This window comes from Arachis stenosperma, chromosome 2 (assembly GCF_014773155.1).
Source record: "Arachis stenosperma cultivar V10309 chromosome 2, arast.V10309.gnm1.PFL2, whole genome shotgun sequence".
Lineage (NCBI taxonomy): Eukaryota > Viridiplantae > Streptophyta > Magnoliopsida > Fabales > Fabaceae > Arachis > Arachis stenosperma.
This window is the reverse complement of record NC_080378.1, coordinates 105326507-105349462: the sequence shown is the minus strand read 5'-3', so window position 1 is coordinate 105349462 and position 22956 is coordinate 105326507. Positions and strand designations below refer to the sequence as shown.

The window sequence follows — 22956 nt, the reverse complement described above, 5'->3', positions numbered from 1 at the left end:
CTCTTTAATTAATTTCCACACTACAATCCACAAAAATCAAAATCTCCTCTTTTTCCAAATCCTCTCTACTCTAGTATTCTGATTTGTTTTTTCCTCTTGTTTTCCTTTTTCTACAAATGGTTCCATCAAAGTATGGCCATAGATTCTTCAAATTCAGGAGCCCAGTTTGTCCCAGCATGTTGTGTAGCCAATTCCTTTTCTAAACACACTACTTTTCATCAACACTAATAAAATCATCCTCTTTCATCCACAACTATCTTCAACCATAGCTCTATTATTCCCTAATTAACCTTAATACATAGTTTTAAGTTAACCTTTTTCCCTTTGTCGAATCAATTATACCAAATGGTTGGGAAACGTTTGTATGAGGTTTCATGTGGAGTAGTTGGAATGGCATGGGTTATGCTTAGCGTTGACTATTCAAGACTCTTCTGGCTATTGTTTCGTGTCTTCTCTTATGAGAGTCATGCGTGGAAGCCTCGGATCATCTAGCACTTCATTCATTCCATCAATTTCATCTTATAGTAATCACCACATATACATACAGGTTCAGATCATATAATATATATCCATAGTAATAAGAATATGTTTTCTTATTGAGTTTTCTATTAATTAATATATAAATAATAAGGTGTTCAAGTTAAGTCAGAAAATAATTGTTGTTAGCTAGTGTTGTTGAGCTATCTATCATATCTGGAGCCATGTACAAGAAGGGGAGAATAGTTGGATGCAATAATGGTACTGCTAATAATGGAGCCATAGCTCAGTTTGGATATGTTGAGACTGATCCATCTGGAAGATATGGCCGTGTAAGTATTTCTCATTAATTAATCCCTTTTAATTATTTTTTTTAAATTTCTTAATTTTTTTATATTCATCACTAATAATAATCTTTAGGTAATTAAGCATAGGCTTATTATTAGTTAGAGGTATAATTATTTATTTATTTATTTTATTAATTTAATTTGTTGGAATAAGTATATAATATATATAGTATTTGTCATGAAATTATTTTTTTTAAAAATTTAACCTGATAAAAAGAGGTATATATATAGTTATATTTTTAAAATATCTTCTCACATAAGAACTCTTTTTGAATTTGTGTGAAATTTTGTATAAATTTTTTTATATACTATTTTTTCTCTTTTTAAGGAATAACATGTATCATAGCTAAAGATTTTTTAATCATAGAGATTCTGATATTATATTATGAAACTACTTCTTTTAAAAATTTAAATTAACAAAAAAATACATAAATAATTATATATCTAATATTATCAAAATTTCTATGATTTAAAGATTTAAATTCGATCTTTACTTTAAACCTTTTTTGTATAACTAATAAAACAGTACATGATTCATGCTTAGAAGAAATTGAGGGCCTTTTTCTCTGCACGTACAATAGTGTTATTTGTTTTAATTATTTTAGATCTACGGTATATGGTATGTTTTCTGTTATTGGTTGATTTTCATTTGAGCAATTATGTTGGGTTTGTGAATTTCTAACTTTTTAAAATCTCAATAATGGTTGGGATTGACTTTCTTTGCTTTTAGAGAAAAAAAAAAGTATATATTCTGTCTTATTGTTATATTATTTTAGTAGCAACATATGATTGGGTCAACTTGCTATAAGAAAACTGTTTATTGAACAAATATAATTTTTACTCCGTTGTCACCTAACATTTATAAACGGGTCTGTTATTTATAAACATTCTATTATGGTTTTGATTTAAAAAATTTTAAAAATAGAAAAATTGTTAGCCTTTACTCTTTTAGTTCACTTCATATTCGTCAGATCAATTTTATTGATTTGAAAATACAAATACTTATCTTCAAGTTGATACACACCATAAGAATGAAAATTTTCTGAAGGTCAAAGATGTAAATTACCTACCAAAAATTATTTTTTCCTAAACAAAATTAAACACCTTATATTCTGTTTAGACCTTTATTTACCAAGTCTTGAAGTGTAACTCTTGGCACGCCCAAGGGTCAACGTATATATATATAACATTATCCACAAGAAAAGTTGACTATTTTTAATTAACGAAGACTTGTACTACTATATGTTAATTAATTAACTTTTTTTTATTTGGACATTTGATCTAGTTGCCTAGTAAGATTATTAAATTAGTAATTTAATTATTATTGGTGGTTAATTATTGTAGTTCAGAGATGTTTTGGGGAAAGGAGCAATGAAGGTAGTGTATAGGGCATTTGATGAAGTGCTTGGAATAGAAGTGGCTTGGAACCAAGTCAAACTTGGTGATGTTTTTCATTCACCAGACCAATTACAACGTCTTTATTCAGAGGTCCATCTTCTCAAGAACCTTGACCATGAATCAATCATGACCTTCCATGACTCTTGGATCGATGTCCACTCTAGATCCTTCAACTTCATCACTGAATTGTTCACCTCTGGCACCCTAAGAGAGTAATAATAATAATAGAACAATTTTTCTTCTAGTTGTTTATTTTAACATAGGGATATATAGATCCATTAGATTCACTTAAATTGGTATGTCAATAATTGTAGTTTAATTACAGAGATTATTCACGTAAAAATATCTTTTATGGAGATGATAATTAAAAATTATTAAATAATTTAATATATTTAATTTAATTAAATTATTTAATACACACTAAAATTAATTATCATATTAATTACTGTATATTTATATATATGTTATTTAACTCATTTTTAATATGTATTTTATATTTGAATATATATTTTATATTAATAACTGATTTGATAATTGATTTTTTATATATATCTAATATGATTATTATATTTTAGCTGTTATCTTTACTGGAAAATATTTTTTCTGTGAGTAATTAATGTTAATTGTGATTTTAGTTCCATAAGCATAGAATAGACATATTGAATCTGAAAATCTTATAAAATGATATAGTGAGAAATTTAATTAGGTAACTTCTATTTTAAAAATTAACCACTTCACTTTATAATTTTAAATTTTTTCTTATTTTAAAAATTTTTCTCTATATACACTATAGATTTGCTTTAGTTTAATAACTCATATTCAACACTTACCTAACACCAAATTGGCACTTATTGAACCTTAGGTATATGAATTACAGATTTTTACTTTTTAAGATTAGACACTATTACATACGAAACTAATAGATTTTATCCAATAATAATAGATTATGTTACTTTTGTTACAACATGATTGTGATGTGTAATAAATACGTATATGTAGGTATAGAAAGAAGTACAAGAGAGTAGACATAAGAGCAATTAAGAATTGGGCAAGGCAAATTCTAAGGGGATTGGAGTATTTACACAGCCATGATCCACCAGTGATTCATAGAGACATAAAATGTGACAACATATTTGTGAATGGGCATTTGGGTGAGGTCAAGATTGGTGACTTAGGCCTTGCAGCAATTCTTCGTGATAGTTCACAACATGCACACAGTGTCATTGGTACACCGGAATTTATGGCACCTGAATTGTATGAAGAGGAATACAATGAGCTTGTTGATGTCTATTCATTTGGGATGTGTATGATTGAGTTGTTCACTTCTGAGTTCCCATACAGTGAATGCTCCAACCCAGCTCAAATTTACAAGAAAGTTACTTCAGTAAGTTTTTAATTCACAATTATTTAACACTTTTTTTTTTATCCAATTCATTCGTCATATTTATGGTTCTAAAAATCAGATCGAACCCACAGATTTAGCTAAACTAAAAAATCTGCTATCAAATCCATTATATTCAAGATAAAAAACAGTTTGTAAATAAACCGATTAAAATCAATAAACCAATAAAAAAATTCGTATATCAATTTAATCTATTTGATTTGTTAACGATTAACCGATTTAAAATAATAAAATACTAAAGCAATATTTTTTTAAAAAAATTATATATTTTATATATAAATATGTTATTTTATTATATCTAATTTAATTTTAATTAAATTTCTATTTAACAGGGGAAGCTACCAAATGCCTATTACAGAATCAATGATTTGGAGGCCCAAAGATTTATTGGAAAGTGTTTGGCAAATGTCATAGACAGGCTGCCAGCAAAGGACCTCTTGTTGGACCCATTTTTGGCAATGGACCAACTTCACTCACCACTACAAAGCCCAAGCCCAAGATCAAGCCCAACATTACTCAATTTCATTGCCAAAGAGAAGAAGAAACCTTCAATCATGACTGAAGAAACAAAGGGCACACACATGACAATAACAGGCTCCATGAATGAAGAGGATGACACAGTTTTCCTTAAAGTTCAAATTTCCAACCAAAGTGGTATGCACAAAATTTAATTAGATTTCCCAAAAAATCAATTTTTTTTAGATATAGTGGATAAAATTTTTATTTTCCAAGAATGCATGATAATTTTGTTAGCAACAATTTTTATAGTTTACCCTTTCTAGAGTTGCTTTATGAGAAAAAAAAATCATTATTTTCTTTTAGTCACAATTATTAATCTATTATGAAACATGTATTGTATGTTGTTGATATAGGGAGCACAAGAAACATATACTTCCCATTTGACACCATAAATGACACAGCCATTGATGTGGCAATGGAGATGGTTAAAGAACTTGAAATTAGTGACTTGGAACCAATGGAGATTGCTGAAATGATAGAAGAAGAGGTATCAGCTTTGGTTCCAACATGGAGGGACTTGGGAAATTCTATTAAGTATCAAAGACAACATAGCTTTAGCTATGAACAAGAAGAAGATGATTATGATGATGATGATGATGATGTTAGCAATAATCACAATCCTTTCTTCTCATTGTCTTCTCCCTCTTCCTCTCATGGTTCTCTCCCAATGCTTTACCAAAATATTACACAAATTGGTGGAAACCATTACCCACTTTCTCATGATTTGCCTCAAGGTACTCTACTTTTAGATTTATATATTGTATTAAATACTCAAATTAGTTCTTAAAAAATATGCAGATATTAATTAATTAAGTTTCTATAATATAAAATAATTTCAAAGAGTATAAATTTAATTTGGTATTAGAAATTATAAATGTATTTCATTCTAATTTTTTGACATTTTCCAAATTAATTATTTAATTTTTTTAATTTATATTTTGTAAGTCATTTTAATTCTTGAAGTTATGTCATTAATTGGTGATCATGAAGTTATGTGCCATATGGCATGCATACATGTCACTTTACATACGTTTGACTAATAATTGACTAATAATTAGAGACTAACTAATTAAATGTAATCTTAATTTCTTAATGGCCAAATATAGAACCTTTACTCCAACCAAGACTATATATAAAGACAAACATAAAACTAATTCAATGGCACATATATTTTTGGAGGATTAACATTTTCTCTAAAATATAATATAAAATGCAAAAAGTAACTTTTGAATTTGTAGATGATCCCCTTATGAATGATGATGCAAGCTCTCAAAGTTCTTTGGATTCCTTCAAGTATTCCCATTTACACTACTTGGACGCAAGCAATGAAGATAATGATCATGTTTCAACTCTTCTAACTATCAACAACAAGTGCACAAGATTTTGCCCTAGAGAAGAGGTGGTGGAGGCTGATTTCACCAACCAGTTTTGCAACATCAGAATGGATCCTTGCAGGTAAAACATAGTAGAAATAAAATTTGCAATATATATATAGTTGAGTAATTAAAGATATTTAAGTATAGAAAATTAATTTTTAATTAGTTCACTTTTTTATTATCATAAAATTACTTTTTAAATTCTCTTTTAGAGAATTTAGGATTAAGAATTTATGTTTAATATTGAGGATTTAAAATTTAAGATAAAATAATAATTTTAGAAATATTTGTTAATGTTGACTGAAAAAAATTGGTTATTTAGTTGAACTTATACTAAAAATCAACAATTATGTATTTGTGTATATTATGTTATTTCGCTTTTTTTTTTTAAATCAGAACAATAAAACTTTAAATAGAAGAATGATCATAATTCATAACAGAATAATCAAATATTTTTATGAATATTAAATACAAACTTCTATACAGAACTTAATTTTTGGAGTTTATTTTACATGAAAGTTTAATAATGGTACTATATTTTTTGCATATAACTGCTTAGTGTTTAACTAATTGGATTATCTGGGTCCATACATGTTACAGTAGGTACCATAAGCCTATGGTAGGGCATGGATTCCCAAGACTAACTAGGATTCAATCATATGTTGATGTGAGGAGGCAACAAATACAGACATCATTGGTGGAGGAGATACATAAAAGAAGGATGTTCAAGACTGTTAATGCCATTGAGAACATTGGATTTCAGAATCCCAAATGAGTCATCAACGTTTTCAAAGCTTGGTTTTGTCACACTCTAGTGACTTGGTTGTTTTCAAAAGTTGAAGGCTTTCTTAGAAATTAAGAAAAAAAAAATATTTTCTTCCTTTTATGTAGTTTTGTGTGTGTGTGTGTGTGTTTTTTTTTTTTTTTTTGCTTATCACTTTTAATTTGTTGTCTTGCTTTATGAAGTCTGTTAGTATATTTGTAAAGCATACGGACTCACCAGAAAGTTGCACAATATTGTGAAAACCTTGTAATATATTTCAGTTATGTCTATGGTTAGACTTGTTTACTTGTTTTGTTTAATTATGGAATGCAAAGGATTTACTCTGCTATTGAAAATAAGGATATAAACTTTATGTTTATTTGAACCAATCATTAGTTAAGAAACTATACATCTTAAATTTAAAATTTATACATCCAAAAAAATCTCAATTTTTTCTTTAAAGACAAACATAGAAATTATAGTATCTGCTGCATAAATTAAAAATGTCAAGGCCTCTAGCTCCAATCATTTAAGTCAATTTATGTGGTAGCTGTGATATAATTATACTAGATATATACTAAAATTAATTAATAAAATTAGTTATTAGTATAAAATATATATTATAATACAAAATACACATTAAAAATTAATTAAATAATATATGTATTTTTACACACAAAAAATACATAATAGCTGATTTTAGTGTACAAATAATATTTTTAGCTGCGATATTGTTCTTGGCAGTAGTATATATACTGCTGCATAATACTCTTGTGAGATCAGAATTGAGTTCCAATACAATCACAAATTCACAATTGTTTCTTCATTCTTAAGCAACTCTTCCTCGGCTCCCTTCTCTGTTCTTCATCATCTTTGTGTTCTTGATCTCATTAACATAGCTTTGCCTTCTACATAAAAAAAAAATTATATTAACAACTATAGCTTTCGGCATAATCAACCATTGACTACTAGATGCAACAAAGATAAAAAAAAAAGATTGGTTCTGGATTTGATGAATTTGTGATACTTTATTATAAAGATATATAACCAATCTAATCTTGAAACTGTTGAAGCACATATTCCTTCATTCTTAAAGTGGAATTGTTGCCAATAATGTGCTTAGTTGTTGTACTAGTATTTTGATTATCACACAACAATGGATAATACTATTAATAAGACTTTGGTGAATTACAAGAAAGAACACATCCAGTTGCTGAAGAAGACAAACAAAATCCATTGCTTTGATTCTTTTACTGTATATATGTTGATCTTAATACATACTTTCATGTAATGGACAAATCACATCACTTGATTTATGTAGAGTTTGTTGGTTACATTTTGGAACAAAAGGAGGTGAAAATTATAAAAGTTTCAAGTAAAGTGCACATATCCCAAGTAGCTTAATTCATTATGATTCTAAGCAATTCAATGATCCAATATACATATATAGTTGCAAATTAAACCATGCTATTCTTAATAGTATGCTGAAAATGATGGGTAATGGGAGAGTACACTACTCAAGGGTACTGCTACAGAGACTTAGTAAAACTCATCAAAAGTTTTAGTAATAATATTGAATTGGTTAAAATAGTAAATATATTTATCTTTTGCAATTGATGTATATAAAGTGTGTATTGGATACAACAGAGTATTATCATGCTGAAAAAATAGTTATTGGTTTTTACAGTATCTCCCAATTTAGCAAATGAAAAATTAATTCGTCGCAAATTAAAGCTCTATTTAAAATTTATTTGCTGGCCAACACTAGTTCTACTAAAAAATTAAGATTTTTTACTTGATGAATGGATTCAATTTATTGCATTGATGAGGATTTCGTGTTAAAAATAATTATTTATGTATTTATTTTTATGGACTAAAATTTCTGAAATAACTAATTATATAATATGGTATTAGAATTTGTTTCACAAAAAAATTTTAAATTTCAATTGAATAAAAAAAAATATTGAAAAGACATGTTAAAATTGTAATATTTTTGTATTTTTTTTTCTTATTAACATGAATTCATTTTGAGATAAATAGTTGTGGATGGGAGTGTGATAAAACAAAATGGTTTGTTGGAAGAGAAACAAGAGAATATGTGCTTCTACGTTCTCATGCAACATATCATTTATATTCCCATATATGACTCACATAATGTATGTCTAGGGGAATGTTTTTATGAACTATAAACGCTATATAGTCATCATATATATCATGTCATATAAAAATACAATTATGTGACAATACATACATACTACTCATGTGTATTGTGGTGAGACAGATGTTGATGTATATATCGGGCAAAAGAAGTACGTGTTGTATATATAATGGTGAAATGAAATGTTTGAATAACCCTATATTCTTATCTCAAAAAAGATACAATAATATTACGTGTCTTGTGATAGTTAGATTTTCAATGCTTTGCCATTTCTCTCTCTCTGACCAAATGGAAATTGCTTAAAAACCATGGATATTTTTTCTTAAATTTAGTTTTCAAAATGATGTGAGATATACATATATTAACCATTGATACATTATAAGTAGGTTATATTTTTATTATTCTATACATCCAACATACAACTCTTTTTTTTTTTAATATAAAAAAGACCTAGAAAGTTGTTTTTCAATGTGTCATATATAATATATTTAACTCTTTTTAAATCAAAATCTTAAACAAGTTATTTTAGTAACCATATTTAATTAAGTTAGTTTAATAGTTTATTGACAAAATAAAATAATTAAAAAAACACATAAGAAAGAAAGTTAAATTTAATTACAAAAATAATTTATTCATTTAATATTTTTATAATATAAAAAATAACCATCTTATTTGATCATCTCCAAATAAATCTTTTGCACTCTTACACAAACTCTTGTACACTCTTTTTATCCTTTCATGATTCTCATTTTTAAGAATATATGTTACTCTATTTTAATTTATTTTTTTTGGATTCTAATTATTAGCTTAATTTAATAGGTTAAGAATTAATTTTTATAAATCTAAATTTTATTTAAAAATTTATTATTAACTAGTAATATAAATTATTGTATATATAAGATAAAATTTAAATTTATTATTAAATAAATAATCTAACTATATATTCGATTAAATTTTATTTATAATAAATTGGACTAAGTTATCCAAATGACTAGAAAGTCTGATAGAAACCAAATTGGCCAGCTAATTAATTGATCCTTAAGTAACTAATGGAGCATGCACTCAATTACAATCATATCAATCACATCAATATTTTGAAGGGCCCCATTTTTCCATTATTGTTTACCAGAGCAATAATACTTTTATTTTCTTTAGTCTTAATTAGTTGTACAAAGCTATCAATTTTAGTGCAAAGGACTATGCTGAATCATGTTGTTTTGGCTCAGAGAGAAATCCTTTCATATAATAACAGCAATAATATAACTTAATGATTTGTGCTATGATGACATTAATTAATATTTGGTCAACTTGTATTTTTATAGCGATTGTTTCTGTATAGTGTATATATATAGTCAAATAGACCCTTTTACTAGTTGAGCTTCTTTTGGTTGTGCCTCCAACTTTGGATTGTGAATGGTTAGCAACAGAAATTAGAGACAAATAATAGAGATTAAAACATTACACACACAAAAAAAGGTTTTATATCTTATTTAGTAGTAACATGAAACATTTATAACAAAAAATACAATAAATAAATATTATTATTCTTGTCGAATCACCATAAACTTAAAAAAAATACTATTTGTTCTTTAAATTTTCAGTCTTTAATTAGTATTTTGTTTTAAATAATATTATTTAATTAATTTAAATATCTATTTTTATAGAAAATTATTTATTTTTTAGTTTTTTTTTTCTAAAAACTGAATGATAAACAATTTTTAAAAAATACCTAATTACACACTAAACTTACAAACGGTCACAAAAAAAAAGTCGCCTGGGGCAGTCCACAATAAATCAATTATTTTGTCAGATTAATTTTTATTTTAGTAGCACCAAAAAAAAAAAAAAAAAATCAACACATTATCTCAATCTCTAACTCTGTCAATAATTGAAAGCACTGTTTGGTTATATTTCTAATTAAAAAGGGAAGGCACGTGAATATGTATATTTTTAATATAACTTTTAAACTCTTTTGAATTTAGGTGAATTTTTTCATAATTTTTTATTATTATTTAAAATTAATATGTTTTACCGTTCTTAATCATTTATCCAAGGACAAAACTATTTTTCACAATTCAAAATTTTTATCCGATTTTTAATTACTCTAAACAATTTTTAACATATCAGTATGTCACTATTTACATAAATTATTTAGACCAATTACTTGAATGGTTGAGAATCGATTAGACTAGTTACTTAAATAATTGAAGATCGATCACAAATTTTTTAATCATAGAAAATTACTTTATCCTTTAGTAGACACATAATCAAAAGAAGATGTTTACTCTTTTATTTATCTTATTCTAAAGTTATATTTGTTGATATATTAGAGTGAGCTTAGTATTATGATTATGTATGTTCACTCTGCAGATGGCTGGAATGATATGAATGTGTGGCCTACCGTTGATGATGGAAACTGTGAAAACTGAAAAGCATGTATTATGTATAGTTGACTATTACTCATCTCACAGCAACATGAGTCAGATCTTCTTCATTCCGGACGAGGTTAGGTGCTGTTTAATTTTCTACTGTATCTTGTAGTCAAATACCATGCCCTGGACCAGTAAAGAGTACTATGTGAGACTTAATAATTTACCTAAGTTTAAAATACTCTTTTTTTTTTTCTTTTAAGGTAATTCACTAATTCTATTCTAAAATACTGTTTAAATTCTCCCTCTCAACAGTTTCTTCAGTAGGGTTTATTTTGAATTAACTTTTTCCTCCCAATAGAGGAGAAGAGTTGAACAAAATTTAATTATGCCCTTGTTGTAATATATTCTTTTAGCCATAATGAAAAAGGATAAAAGGATTTAATTTTATACTTAATTAATTTAATAGAGATATAACTATTTTTTTTCTATTTAACCTTAAACTTCTAAGAAAAGTAGTATCATAATATGGTATCAAAGTTTCATATTCGAAAGATTTAGAATTTGATTTTTGGTGAACTTCAAAATTAAAAAAAAAATAAAATAAAGCAAATAAATAAAAAAAGCCTATACAAAATTAAACAAATCTAAAAGAGACTTTTATTTTAAAAAAATTAAAAATATAACCATTCATATTATCTACTCCTATCAACTTAAATTTCTGAGAGAAATAAGATCATAACACAATCAAACAAAAAAAAAATTAGATACTTTTTTTTATTATTTTATATTTTGAGAAATAATATATATTCTAAATTAAGAAAAACTTTAATTACTTCTTAAAATTTTAAGAAGTTGAAAATATCACTTTTCAATTCATTTAAAATAAATTTAATAGATTTTTTTTATAAAATTTTTTGAAGATATTATATGTAATGCATTCCAAACTTTGAGAGAATTACTCTCACCTCCAAAGCTAGTTATTATGGTGGGAGAATTTAAGTTCTTATAAAGCTCCTTTTTTAGGTATTAGTCTCGTAATATGAAATTTTATTTCAGGTGTTGTCTTACGAAATTTAGAACATAATATCTTTTTAAGAGTTGTTGATATTTTGTGATACTTCACTCAATTTTTGTCATTTAAAATTTTCATTAGTCAAAACTATAAACATGATGTAATCCTTTTTTATTAGCCGATTTTCAATAAAAACAACAATATAATGAACTATTAGACGTGAACTACTATATCTCCACAAAAACTCTTTTTTAAGTACTATAATCTCTCGATGTGAGACTCTATTTTAAATATTGGTCCCATCTTTTATTTTTCCCCCTTTCATATATACAAACAAAAAGTAAATTCATGTTTGCATTATTACTAGAGTGAAAAATTGTTATATAGCCACTTATAGTCATGTGGCGTACAATGAATTATGAGAAAGCTGCAGAGTGCACCGTCTTTAGTCCCTTGCTTTTAAATCAGATTTCTATTAATAGATGACTGGTGAATAATGCACTTGTTTTCTAGACCCAATATTCATTTAAAAATAATAAATTATGTTCAGCCACAGTGGGGACCTTCCACATCAAAAACAAAGTTTAGAAAGAAAAAAAATAATAATATTGATACAAATCATGTAGTCAGTTTAATCCAAAAATATTCAATTTGGTTAAATCAAAATAAAGAAAGAAAACAATAAAATGATTAATAATTGCTCGTAAAAGATAAGCCAAATAATTTTAATTAATCCAAGTATATGACCGTGCGTATTGCTATATATGAACATGTATTTTCACAAAAATAATTTTAAATATTTTCACGTGAGTGTTCACTTATAATATCTCTTCCCGCTTTAAGACTGCGTTCCTAGCTAGAAGTTTTTCTTGGCGCCAAACCCAATAATAATGTTACCTGGTCCAATAATTGTGAAGCAATTACTAAATAATAAACATTATCTATCTAGCTAGAATTACTCACTAAAATGAAATTATCAATGCAATTAAGCATTGTCATCAAATGGCACCTTCTCAAAGGATTAGTCAGAACATTAGGTAATGTATGTTTAGTATGTAATTTCTTAACATCATGTTAAATATACATTAAAATTAATTATTAATATAAAATATATAATAAAATATAAAAAATACATTCAAAACAAATTATATTATATATTTATATATAATAATTGATTTGATAATTAATTTTTTTATCTCCGTAATATTTTTGAATTTCATATATATATATATTTGGGAAGAGTGGTGAAGCTTCCTACCTATATATAATGTTTGTACTAAACTTTTTGAACACTTTATGTTCCGTGCAAACAAGTAGTAAAAAAAAATAGTCCCTTTTATTTTATCCCTATTTTTTAGTTAGGATGTCATAGTTGGAGGCCCCATTAGAGTCTAACATGAAATAACTGAAAATTTTCTTGCGGTGACCTTTTAAGTAGCATTTGCTAGATAGGGGAAATTAAAGAAGGGATCTTCCCATAAGATTATGGTAGCAACTAGGCACATCTTAATTATTGCAAATTTGGTAATAATTGAGCAAAAACATCACATCCAAAAAGCATATATGAAGGGCAATAATAATATTCTTAGCTTGCAAAAATAATATATAATAGACATTGTTATCAACTAATTTTCATTATTTTAATTTAGCTAGATTCTATATTACAAGGTAAATTTCAAGAGGCTTTAGTACATGTTGGACCATTTGGATCTTGTCCAAATAAATAGGTGACCTAAATTGAGTGTGTTGATGAATCTAAGTTTTGACAGGGAAAATAACTAAAAGTAGCTAAATTTATATCCAGTGCAATTAACATAATTAGGTTTCATGACTACTTTAAAAATGGTCTCAAAACAAAAGAATTCTAACTTTAGTTTCCTGAAAGTTGAAATCTTGTCTTGTTATTATTTTTTTTTATTTGCTGCATATGTTTAGTGTGGGTTGATGCATTATTCAATTATGAAAAATATGCAACAATAATTAAAGTCGAAGAAAAATAAATAATAATAGGATTGAATAAGAGAACTAATTTAGGTTGGTTGAATAATGGTTAGTCCACTCGTTTGTATGAAGGATAATATTGTAAATGACTTAAAGTATTGAAAGCATAGTTAGTAATGTGGTTAGTTAGTTGAGTAGTTAGAAATAACTTGCTTTACTCTTTGTTGAAAGAAATTAAGAGAAAAAATGTCATTATTTGAGGTGTGATTTGAACATTTACTTTTGAATTTTCATCATATATATCTCTAACCCTCAGCTCTTAATACCATGAAGGAATTCTTGAAGCAATGTTTGTACCGCAAAAAATTAATGTAACTTGCAATAGAGGATGCTAATCAGAGAGAGAATAACGGAAAAGGAGAGAGTATGTGAAAGTAAATAGAAATAAATCATAATGAATTATGAGAATGAACTGAAGCTACAAACAATACCAAGCCAGAAAGTATATATACACAAAAAAAGTAAAGCAACTTAAATCTAACTACTCAACTAACTAATCGTACTACTAACTATGCTATCAGTTATTTGAGATTTATAATATTGTCATTCACAGTCCGCTTAAGTAAATATTGGTAATTGGAATACCATCTTATATATACAATGGCCTATTAATTAACGATAAATTTTTAAGTAAAATTCTGATTTATGACAAATTAGTCACTAGTAGAATAATAAATTTTTTTATACGAGTCATGAAGAATTGAGAGATTTTGGAAGAGAAAACTGCAAACTGAATAATCTCTAGAATTGTATTACGGTGTGTTACATAAAGCACATATAACACTAGGCAACAATAACTCATCACCAATTTGACTTACTAAATTATATATAAACATAATAGAATAACTAACAAAAAGCTTTCTAATTAAGTAAGAGTTTTGCTATCATTTTTTAAAGGTTCTGATTACATTTTGAATTTTCTTGATTCTTATGTCTTTCTACTCTAGTATAGAAATATAATTATTCATGTGCATTTTTTTATTAACTAAATTTTTTTGGAGAATTGATTTTATAACATGGTATCAGAGTTTATATATTCAAAAGATTTAGAGTTCGATTCTTGTTGATAAAAAAAATAAGCATAAGATAAATAAAAAAAATAAAGCCTATGCAAATTTTAAATAATTCTAAAAGAGATTTTAGTTTGAAGGACATGTTAGAGATATAATTATTTATATGTTCTCTCTTATCAACTTAAGTTTTTGAAAAAAAAAGACTCTATAATAAGTTTTGATGTGTTAGTCTAAAAGATACCTTAGAAAGCCAAAAAAAAAAAGGTTTGATGAGAATTCCAATTGGATATTATCAGATAATCACTTTGCATTGTCATGATATCACTTCTTTTAAAAATTTAAGCTGATAAAAAAAAGATAACATGAATAATTATATTTTTAATATTCTCTCTCAAGCAAGTGTCTCTTTTTAAATTTGTTTAAATTTTTGGCAACAATTTTTTTTCTTTTATTTGTCTTGTGCTACTTTTGTTTACTTTTAATGTTCACCAAAAATTGAACTCTATACCTTTTAAACTTAAAACTTAGATACCATATCATGATTCTACTTCTCCTACAAACTTAGACTAATAAAAAGAGATAATATAAATAGTAATATCTCTTAAACACATTATTTACGATAGTTTTTGGTTATAGAGAATATAGAAAAAGACCTCTCAATCTTATAGAAAATTCAACTACTATTTAGAGTTATAACCTACTATAATAATTGTTCACTTAATTGTGAATAATATTACCCTACGATTTTTGGTAATCTATGTAATTAAGACCAATTCTATAATATATATTGTTTGAATTTTAATTTTGACCTAATTTATTTTTTATAATAAATTTTAAATATTTAAAATTATTTATTTTTATATTTTTAAATTAAATATTAATTTTTAACTTTTTAAAGTAAATTTTAGGTATCATAACAATCACCATTAACTAATCATGTACTACTTTTGTAGAATTGGGCTAACAAACTTTCACGTGAGCATGCAATATTTTCGTTAAAAAAATTAATCAATTTGTACGAAGTGAAATTTGGTGTGACGCCCTTCTTCCTGTTTGCTTGAAAGTGTTTGTACATAGAATCGTGGTGGATGTGTTTCATTCATGGTCCCAGCTTCTCTTCATTATATACAGATGATCATAAACCTAAAAAAAGTAGAGATTATTGACACATTTGAAAGAGAGAGAGAGAGAGAGGTTTGTAGATTTAAAAAACATTATTGCTTAAGCTTGTAGCAATAAAGTTCTGGAGCATGGTGTCGAAAGAAAAGTCTTTACTTTTGAGTTTTGAAGCATAAATAAATAATAATGGACGTTTTTTAAGGATTTTTAATTTTTGTATACAACAGTATTGGATATATAACCACTATATATATGCTATTTAAAAATAAATAATTTTATAATATAATATTAAAATTACTATCTATGATCTAAAAATTTAAAATTTATTTTTTGCTATCCCAAAAAAAAATTAATGTAAGACAAATTAAAAGAAAAAAAAAAGAATTATACAAAATTTTGTTTTAGATATGCAATAATTCAATCCATTCCCTAGAGAAAAGATACACACAAACCTTTACAAGGCATATTTGGTTCCGCTATTCAACTCTTAGAAAAGAAAATAATAGTTAGGGTTAATAGTTAAATTAGTCCCTGAAAAATAAGGTATTTTTTAAATTTGTTTTCGAAAGATTTTTTCAATTAAATTAGTTTTTCAAAAGTTACAAATTAATCATATCTGTTTTTTAGTTATTCCACACACAATTTTTGTCAACGATTGATAATGTAAAATGTTAACTGATAGTATATATGACATATAACATGTTCAATTAGATGTTGACTAAATATATTTACGAAAATCTATCAATTTAGTCACTCGATCATATTAGGAATAAAATTTTTGTAATTGAAAAAAATGAGTAAATTAAGAAATTTTCATAAATATATTTGGTCAATATCCAATTAGACATATCAGGTATTATATATGTTATCAATTAACATTTTACAATATTAATCTTTGTAGAAAATTATTAATGGAGTAACTAAAAGACAAATATAATTAATTCGCAATCTTTGAAGAATCAATTTAATTAAAAAAATCTTTCAAAAAAAATTTAAAGAATTTCTTATTTTTTAGAAACTAATTTACCTATTAACCGATAATAGTTATGAAATCTATGATTCATGTAGTGTTATAGCTCATCTGCAACAGCAGGTATAGAATCAAACTTAAGCATGTGAGGCAATACATTCTAGACCTTCTCCTTTTTTGTTCCATCTCTAAATTATGATCTCAATCTCATTTTCAGTGTTCTGGACGGGTCCAATTTCCATTCATGAGGCGTAGAAAATGAGGACTCTTGTGAATATAAGAGATTACATATTGAATGAGCTTTGTCTTTTCTTTTGGCCATATTAGGGTTTGGATAATTAAGTAGTGTACAAAATTGAATAAACCAAGATAGGGACACATAAAAATGTGCATGAGAGTCACCTTAATCTTTTTAATTATCTTCATAGCCATATATATATATTATACATGAACATGACGACTCAAAATTCAGATTTCACAAGATTTTTGTGTCTCCTACATACACGTGCATGTGTAACACTCTTCATTTATTTCATCACCATCAACCATGCAGAAAGTTGTTGACACTTCATTATTAGTACTACTTGCTTCTCCCCCCTTCCCCCCTTCTCTTTCTCATATTCATGCTTGTATTTTTCAAAGAAAAGGATAATATATAAATATATATCATTATCATCATCATAGTGTTTTATACATTATTACATGTATATTTGTCTTCACTAAACAAAAAACAAAAAATTATTCCCTCTATTATATGTGCTTTGCTTTAATTTAATTTGTAAAGCCACCATGGACCCCCACTAGCTTCTATTTATTAATTTCAAACCACTATGTGATATAATAATATAATGTTGATGTGTGTTAGAAATATAGTTTAATATATATAGAGACGCAAAGGACTAATAACCACAAAAAGAAGAAAAGAAGAAAGCAAAAAAAGCAAAAGAAAGGAAAAGAAAAGAAAAGATAGAGATACAAAAGACAAACCACAAAAGAAGAAAAGAAAATAAAATATAGAAGATATACATAAAAATATCACCAATAATTTAAATTGAAGTAGATTGCTTATACATAAATATATAATAAATAATATTAAAAATTAACTTTTTTTTAGCTAATATCAACTAATTTTTATTAAAATTATTTTGTCTATCTTAAATTTTAGATTGTAAATCATAAAATTTGAATTTTAAATTATTAATCTAAATTCTAAAATTGGCCAATGTGAATTAGTTATCTAAAAGTTGAATTCTTTTATAATTTTTCATATATATTATATGTATAATTAACTTGTGACCAATACAATAACATCATTAGATTCATTTAATTTCAGGTATAATAAAAAGTTAATTGTAAGTATGATTTAATTTGCTTGGTGAACCACCCCACCACTTGTTATTTGTATATTAATTCAAACCAAGTAATTGGCCCATATATACTATATATTTGACAAACTCAATTAGACTAATCATATTAGCCTCGTTAAGTTAAATGAAATATCTTAATTAACGAGATGAAGGGTACTAGTACAATTTATTTGAGTCAAAGCAAAAGAGAAAACAACCCCACAGAAAACTCAGTGACAAAGTAAAATCTGGATTTTGTCGCTATATGTGGAGTGTGGGCAAAACCTGAAAATGGCAAGCGTGCAACAAATGTAGGGCAAGAAGAGCAGCATCCCCACACGTGCAGCAGCTTTGTGGCGTGTCATGTTCCTACCAAGCTTCAATAATTGAATAAAAGCCAATACTATAAGCGAGTCACAATAAAATAAAGTGAGTAACTAAAGTTATATGTATATGCATACACCCTAAAAGTTAAGGTGAGTATCAATATGGGAAATGAAATGTTATCAGCTTTACCAGCAAGGACAAATCCTGAAATTTTAGATAAATTTTTTAAGTATTTTTTATTATATAAAAATAATTTAGACATAATATATAATTATTGAATTAATTTTATTCATATATAAAAAAAAATAATTTTATAAATTATTTTTTATAATTTTATTTTTGATATGATAATTACATAAAAGAGATAATAATATCAATAATATATTATAAAATTATAAAATATCAGAATTTATAGTATATTTAGTTAAAAAGTTTACATATTTTATTAATTAAAATTATTTTTTTTAATTTTAAAAAACTTAAAAATAAATCATAATCTATTAATTACTTAAAAGGTACAATACTCTTATAAAATATAAGATATAAATATCAAAATAGAATAATAGCTAAAATTAAATAAGTCAAAATATAAAAATAAAGTGAATTTTTTCTTTCAATCGTATATATAAATTTAGAAAAAAAATAAATACTTTTTACCAGAAAAAATTTAAAGTATACAATATGATTATCAAAACATAACTATGTAAGTTATTATTAATATTATATTTTAATATAAATATTAAATATGTTAATATTAAAAAAACAAATATTTTTTTTAAATAAATATACAAATGAGTATATAAAAACTAATTTAAAAATACAAAGATTTAAATATATAATATTAAATTAATTAAATAAAAAATATTAATAAATTAAATAATTTAGATATAAATTCATCACATAATAAAAAATAATATATATAAAACTATTAAATTACATAATATTTTTATTTTCTTAAATACATAAATATAGTATTTTAAAATTTTGAAAGGAAAAATGAGGTCACTACTCATCTTTTTATATCCGTTCTTTTTACTAATAAATTTTGTTTGATCCTTAACTATTTGTTTAAAGAATAAAATATTTTTTATAATTTAAATTTTTTAATTAATCTCTAATATAATAAATAATTAATTTAAATAATTTCTGTAAAAATTTTGACTACAAATTATAAAAAATATTTATTTTTGCTTTCCAAAGAATGATTAATAATAAAATAGGCATCGCTTTCTAAAAAGTACCTGCACGTGGTGAAAATACAATATTAAAATCACGAATTTGAAATAACAATTTGTTTTATCCTAAATCAAATATTTAGTAAATATATTTTATATTAGATATGTATATTATTGCAACTAAGAATTAATAAATAAGAATATAATAAGTAAAAAAGAATATTAAAATATTTTTTAATCTAATTAAACATCAAATATAATTGAACAAATTTTTATATTAAGATTATTTATACATGCTACAAAGAAAGTAATCCATTATCTTTTTTATACAAAATATAATAAAGGGTAAAGTATGAAAACTAAAAAATATTTAGAAGCTACCACCAAGAACCTATAACATTGCAGCTACATGCATCCACATACACATGTCTTTTCCTTTTGCATTTTCTTTTGTTTCCTTTTCTGGTTTTTCGCTATGTGTAAGGCTCTGTCTTGATCTGCATGTTGTATGCAGATATGTATATATGTGTGTGGTTCACTCACCATCAACCACATCACTCAGAGTTGGGGGATGAAGGATATGACAATTCACAACAACATATCACCCAGGAAATTTTATATCATTTTAAAAATTAACATGTAATTTGTCAATGTTGATAAAGTACTTTCATTCTTTAATTAGAAGTATTTATCTCAAGTTTTAATTTGAAAACCAAAAAAATTATTGTTGAAAGACATGATTTTTAAAATTTTCAATTAAGCGAATCCGGATTAATCTTATCATGATATCACTTTTTTCAAAAGTTTAATCTGATAGGATAAAATATATGAATGATTATATTTTTAACATAAATTTTTTCAACAAAAATTTCTTTTAAATTTTCTTAAATTATTTTTGGATAGATTTTTTCTTATCTTAATTTTTTTTGTTTGGAATAATAAAAATCGATTTCAAAATTTTTTTATGATACTATGTGATGATACTACTTTCTCCTAAAAGTAACTTGATCCATTTAGAACCATGCTTTTAAATATGTGGTTTCAATAACTTGACAATGCAAAACTAAAGTAGTGGAGAAAAACTTATGCTTAATGATGACCACAATAATGCAATAAACCCTACTAGTAATTTATTACACTGCCATGAAATCATTTTTTTAAAGTTTAATCTAATAAAAAAAAGTAATTAATAATTATATTTCTACCTGTAATTGCAATTACTGAACCTAATTTATAACCTTGGTGGGACCAAAAGAAAAAAAAAAAAAACGCAAAACCCAGAATATGCGGATTTTGTGTGTATAATAATATGTTTTAGTGTTGTCTACATATGAGTGTTGTGTGTTTCAATCTGCTTCAGGTTTTGTCCATTGACAATTGACATATATAGTCCCCCCTTGCGGCTCGCCGACACATAAACACACACCAAACTTATAATAAAAATCCATTGGATATGATGCATTGTATGTGTATGTGAGTGCCAAATCTCTACTTAATTTTGTGTCTCAACCATACTAATAGCAGGTTTTCAATGTGTGGAATTTGACCACCATAAATATTGTTCAGCTTTTTTATCTAATGAAAATGATCGATGGATTGATAATAATTAAGGATCGTTAATGGTTTGTTTGGACTAGAAAAGAAAATCAGAGGACATAAAGATAACATGAGAGGGAAAAAAAAAAAGAGAATGAATAAAGGTTGTTTGGACTAAATATTTTGTATAGACAAAACGCGCGTAAACTAAATAAATTAGTATAGTCCAATTCTTTTTTAAATAAACCACTTATTCTCTCTTTTTTTAATTTATTTACTAGTTACTAATAAAAAATTATTAGATGTTTTTTAAATGGATAATTTTTTAGAATCAAATAATGTTAAAATTCTGATGACGAAAGATAATTTGGAATTAACAGATGAAAAAAACTAGAGAAGGTGTTTTTGGTTTTCTTTCAATAAAAAGTAATATTCACATATATTTCCTCTTATGTGTTATAGAATTCTCCTATTTTATATATTTAAGGCTTTGACTCTCTTCTCTCTAACCTTCAATCCGTAACTATCCTTTTTTTAATTTCAACTTTATTACTCTCCTCGGTTCCCTTTAAATTCAAGAGATCTCTTGAAGTTATCTTGAGTTTGCTCTTGAATTTTTTAAAAGTATTTAGAGATAAGGATTTGGTACAGATATAAGCAATATGATAAAGTCCTAAGATATGTACAATATGTAATTTCTGTTGATTCATTTTATCCTGGACAAAATAAAGATTGAGCTCAAAATATTTGGTGCAACTATGCATAATCGAATTTATAGATATTTGAACAGCACTAACATTATCACAGTAAATCGTAAGGATGCCATAAATAGAAATATATAACTCATGCAAAAAATTTTTAAGCCAAATAATTTTCGTAGAAATGTCAGCAGCACTGCGAAATTTAATTTTTATGCTGGCGGAATGTTGCTTCCTGTTAGGCCAGGCTACTAAATTTTCACCAAAATAAACACAGCACCCAGAGGTTGAGCGCCGGTCATCCACATTAGAGCCCCAGTCTACATCAACAAAAGCAAAAATTGAAAAATGAGAAGAAAAATGAAAAACAAGACACTGATCTGTTGTGCCGAAAAGGTATCTGACGATACGCTTAAGAGCTTTTTAATGAGAGATCAAGGGTTTGTGTATGAACTGGCTGACTTTGTTGACAGCAAAACAAATATCAGATCTGCTAAGAGTGTAATATCGCGGAACACTTACAATAGACTTGTAATGTGTACGGTCATCAAATGATTCAGCACCAGATTGAGATAGCCTTTCGAAAGATAACATAGGAGTTAGAACAGGTTTCAAATCATGAGTGCCAGATTTTAGCAACAAATCTTTGATATATTTGGTTTGGTATAGAAGATAGGAGCTAAATTTTAATTGAAGAGCCTTTATACCAATAAAGTAATTGAAGGTACTAAGATATTTGAGAGTAAAAATGTAATACAGTTTAATCACTATAGATGTTATAACTAAAGAATTGTTACCTATGACTAATGTGTTATCTATATACACCAATATATACACACTATAAACACTAGTTTGTAAGCAAAAGAGGAAAGGATCAGACCTGGTGCTCTTAAAGTCGAACTATGCAAGAGTTGAAGATAATGTAATATATCAGGCTTTAGGAGCCT

At 25.8% G+C, this 22956-nt stretch overlaps 1 protein-coding gene across 5 annotated transcripts; it reads left to right on the top strand.

Annotated features, from left to right (window-relative positions):
* LOC130961003 (probable serine/threonine-protein kinase WNK5) lies at positions 1–6572 on the top strand. 5 transcript variants are annotated; one of them, XM_057886599.1, is made up of 8 exons: positions 2–547; positions 671–809; positions 2169–2434; positions 3222–3606; positions 3957–4278; positions 4497–4877; positions 5382–5598; positions 6120–6572. In XM_057886599.1, exons 2-8 carry the CDS (start codon positions 702–704, stop codon positions 6292–6294), a joined length of 1854 nt encoding a protein of 617 aa, XP_057742582.1. In that variant the 5' UTR covers positions 2–547; positions 671–701; the 3' UTR covers positions 6295–6572. The 5 variants fall into 5 exon arrangements, with proteins under 5 accessions (XP_057742584.1, XP_057742582.1, XP_057742581.1 ...); XM_057886598.1 differs by having other exon boundaries at positions 667–809; XM_057886597.1 differs by having other exon boundaries at positions 632–809.
* The last annotated feature ends 16384 nt before the right edge of the window (positions 6573–22956 follow it).

Coding starts and splice junctions, on each gene's coding strand:
- LOC130961003 (XM_057886599.1), top strand. CDS start 702: ATGTACAAGAAGGGGAGAATAGTTGGATGCAATAATGGTACTGCTAAT. Junction 4,878..5,381: donor TTCTCATGATTTGCCTCAAG/GTACTCTACTTT, acceptor TTGAATTTGTAG/ATGATCCCCTTATGAATGAT. Junction 5,599..6,119: donor ATCAGAATGGATCCTTGCAG/GTAAAACATAGT, acceptor TACATGTTACAG/TAGGTACCATAAGCCTATGG.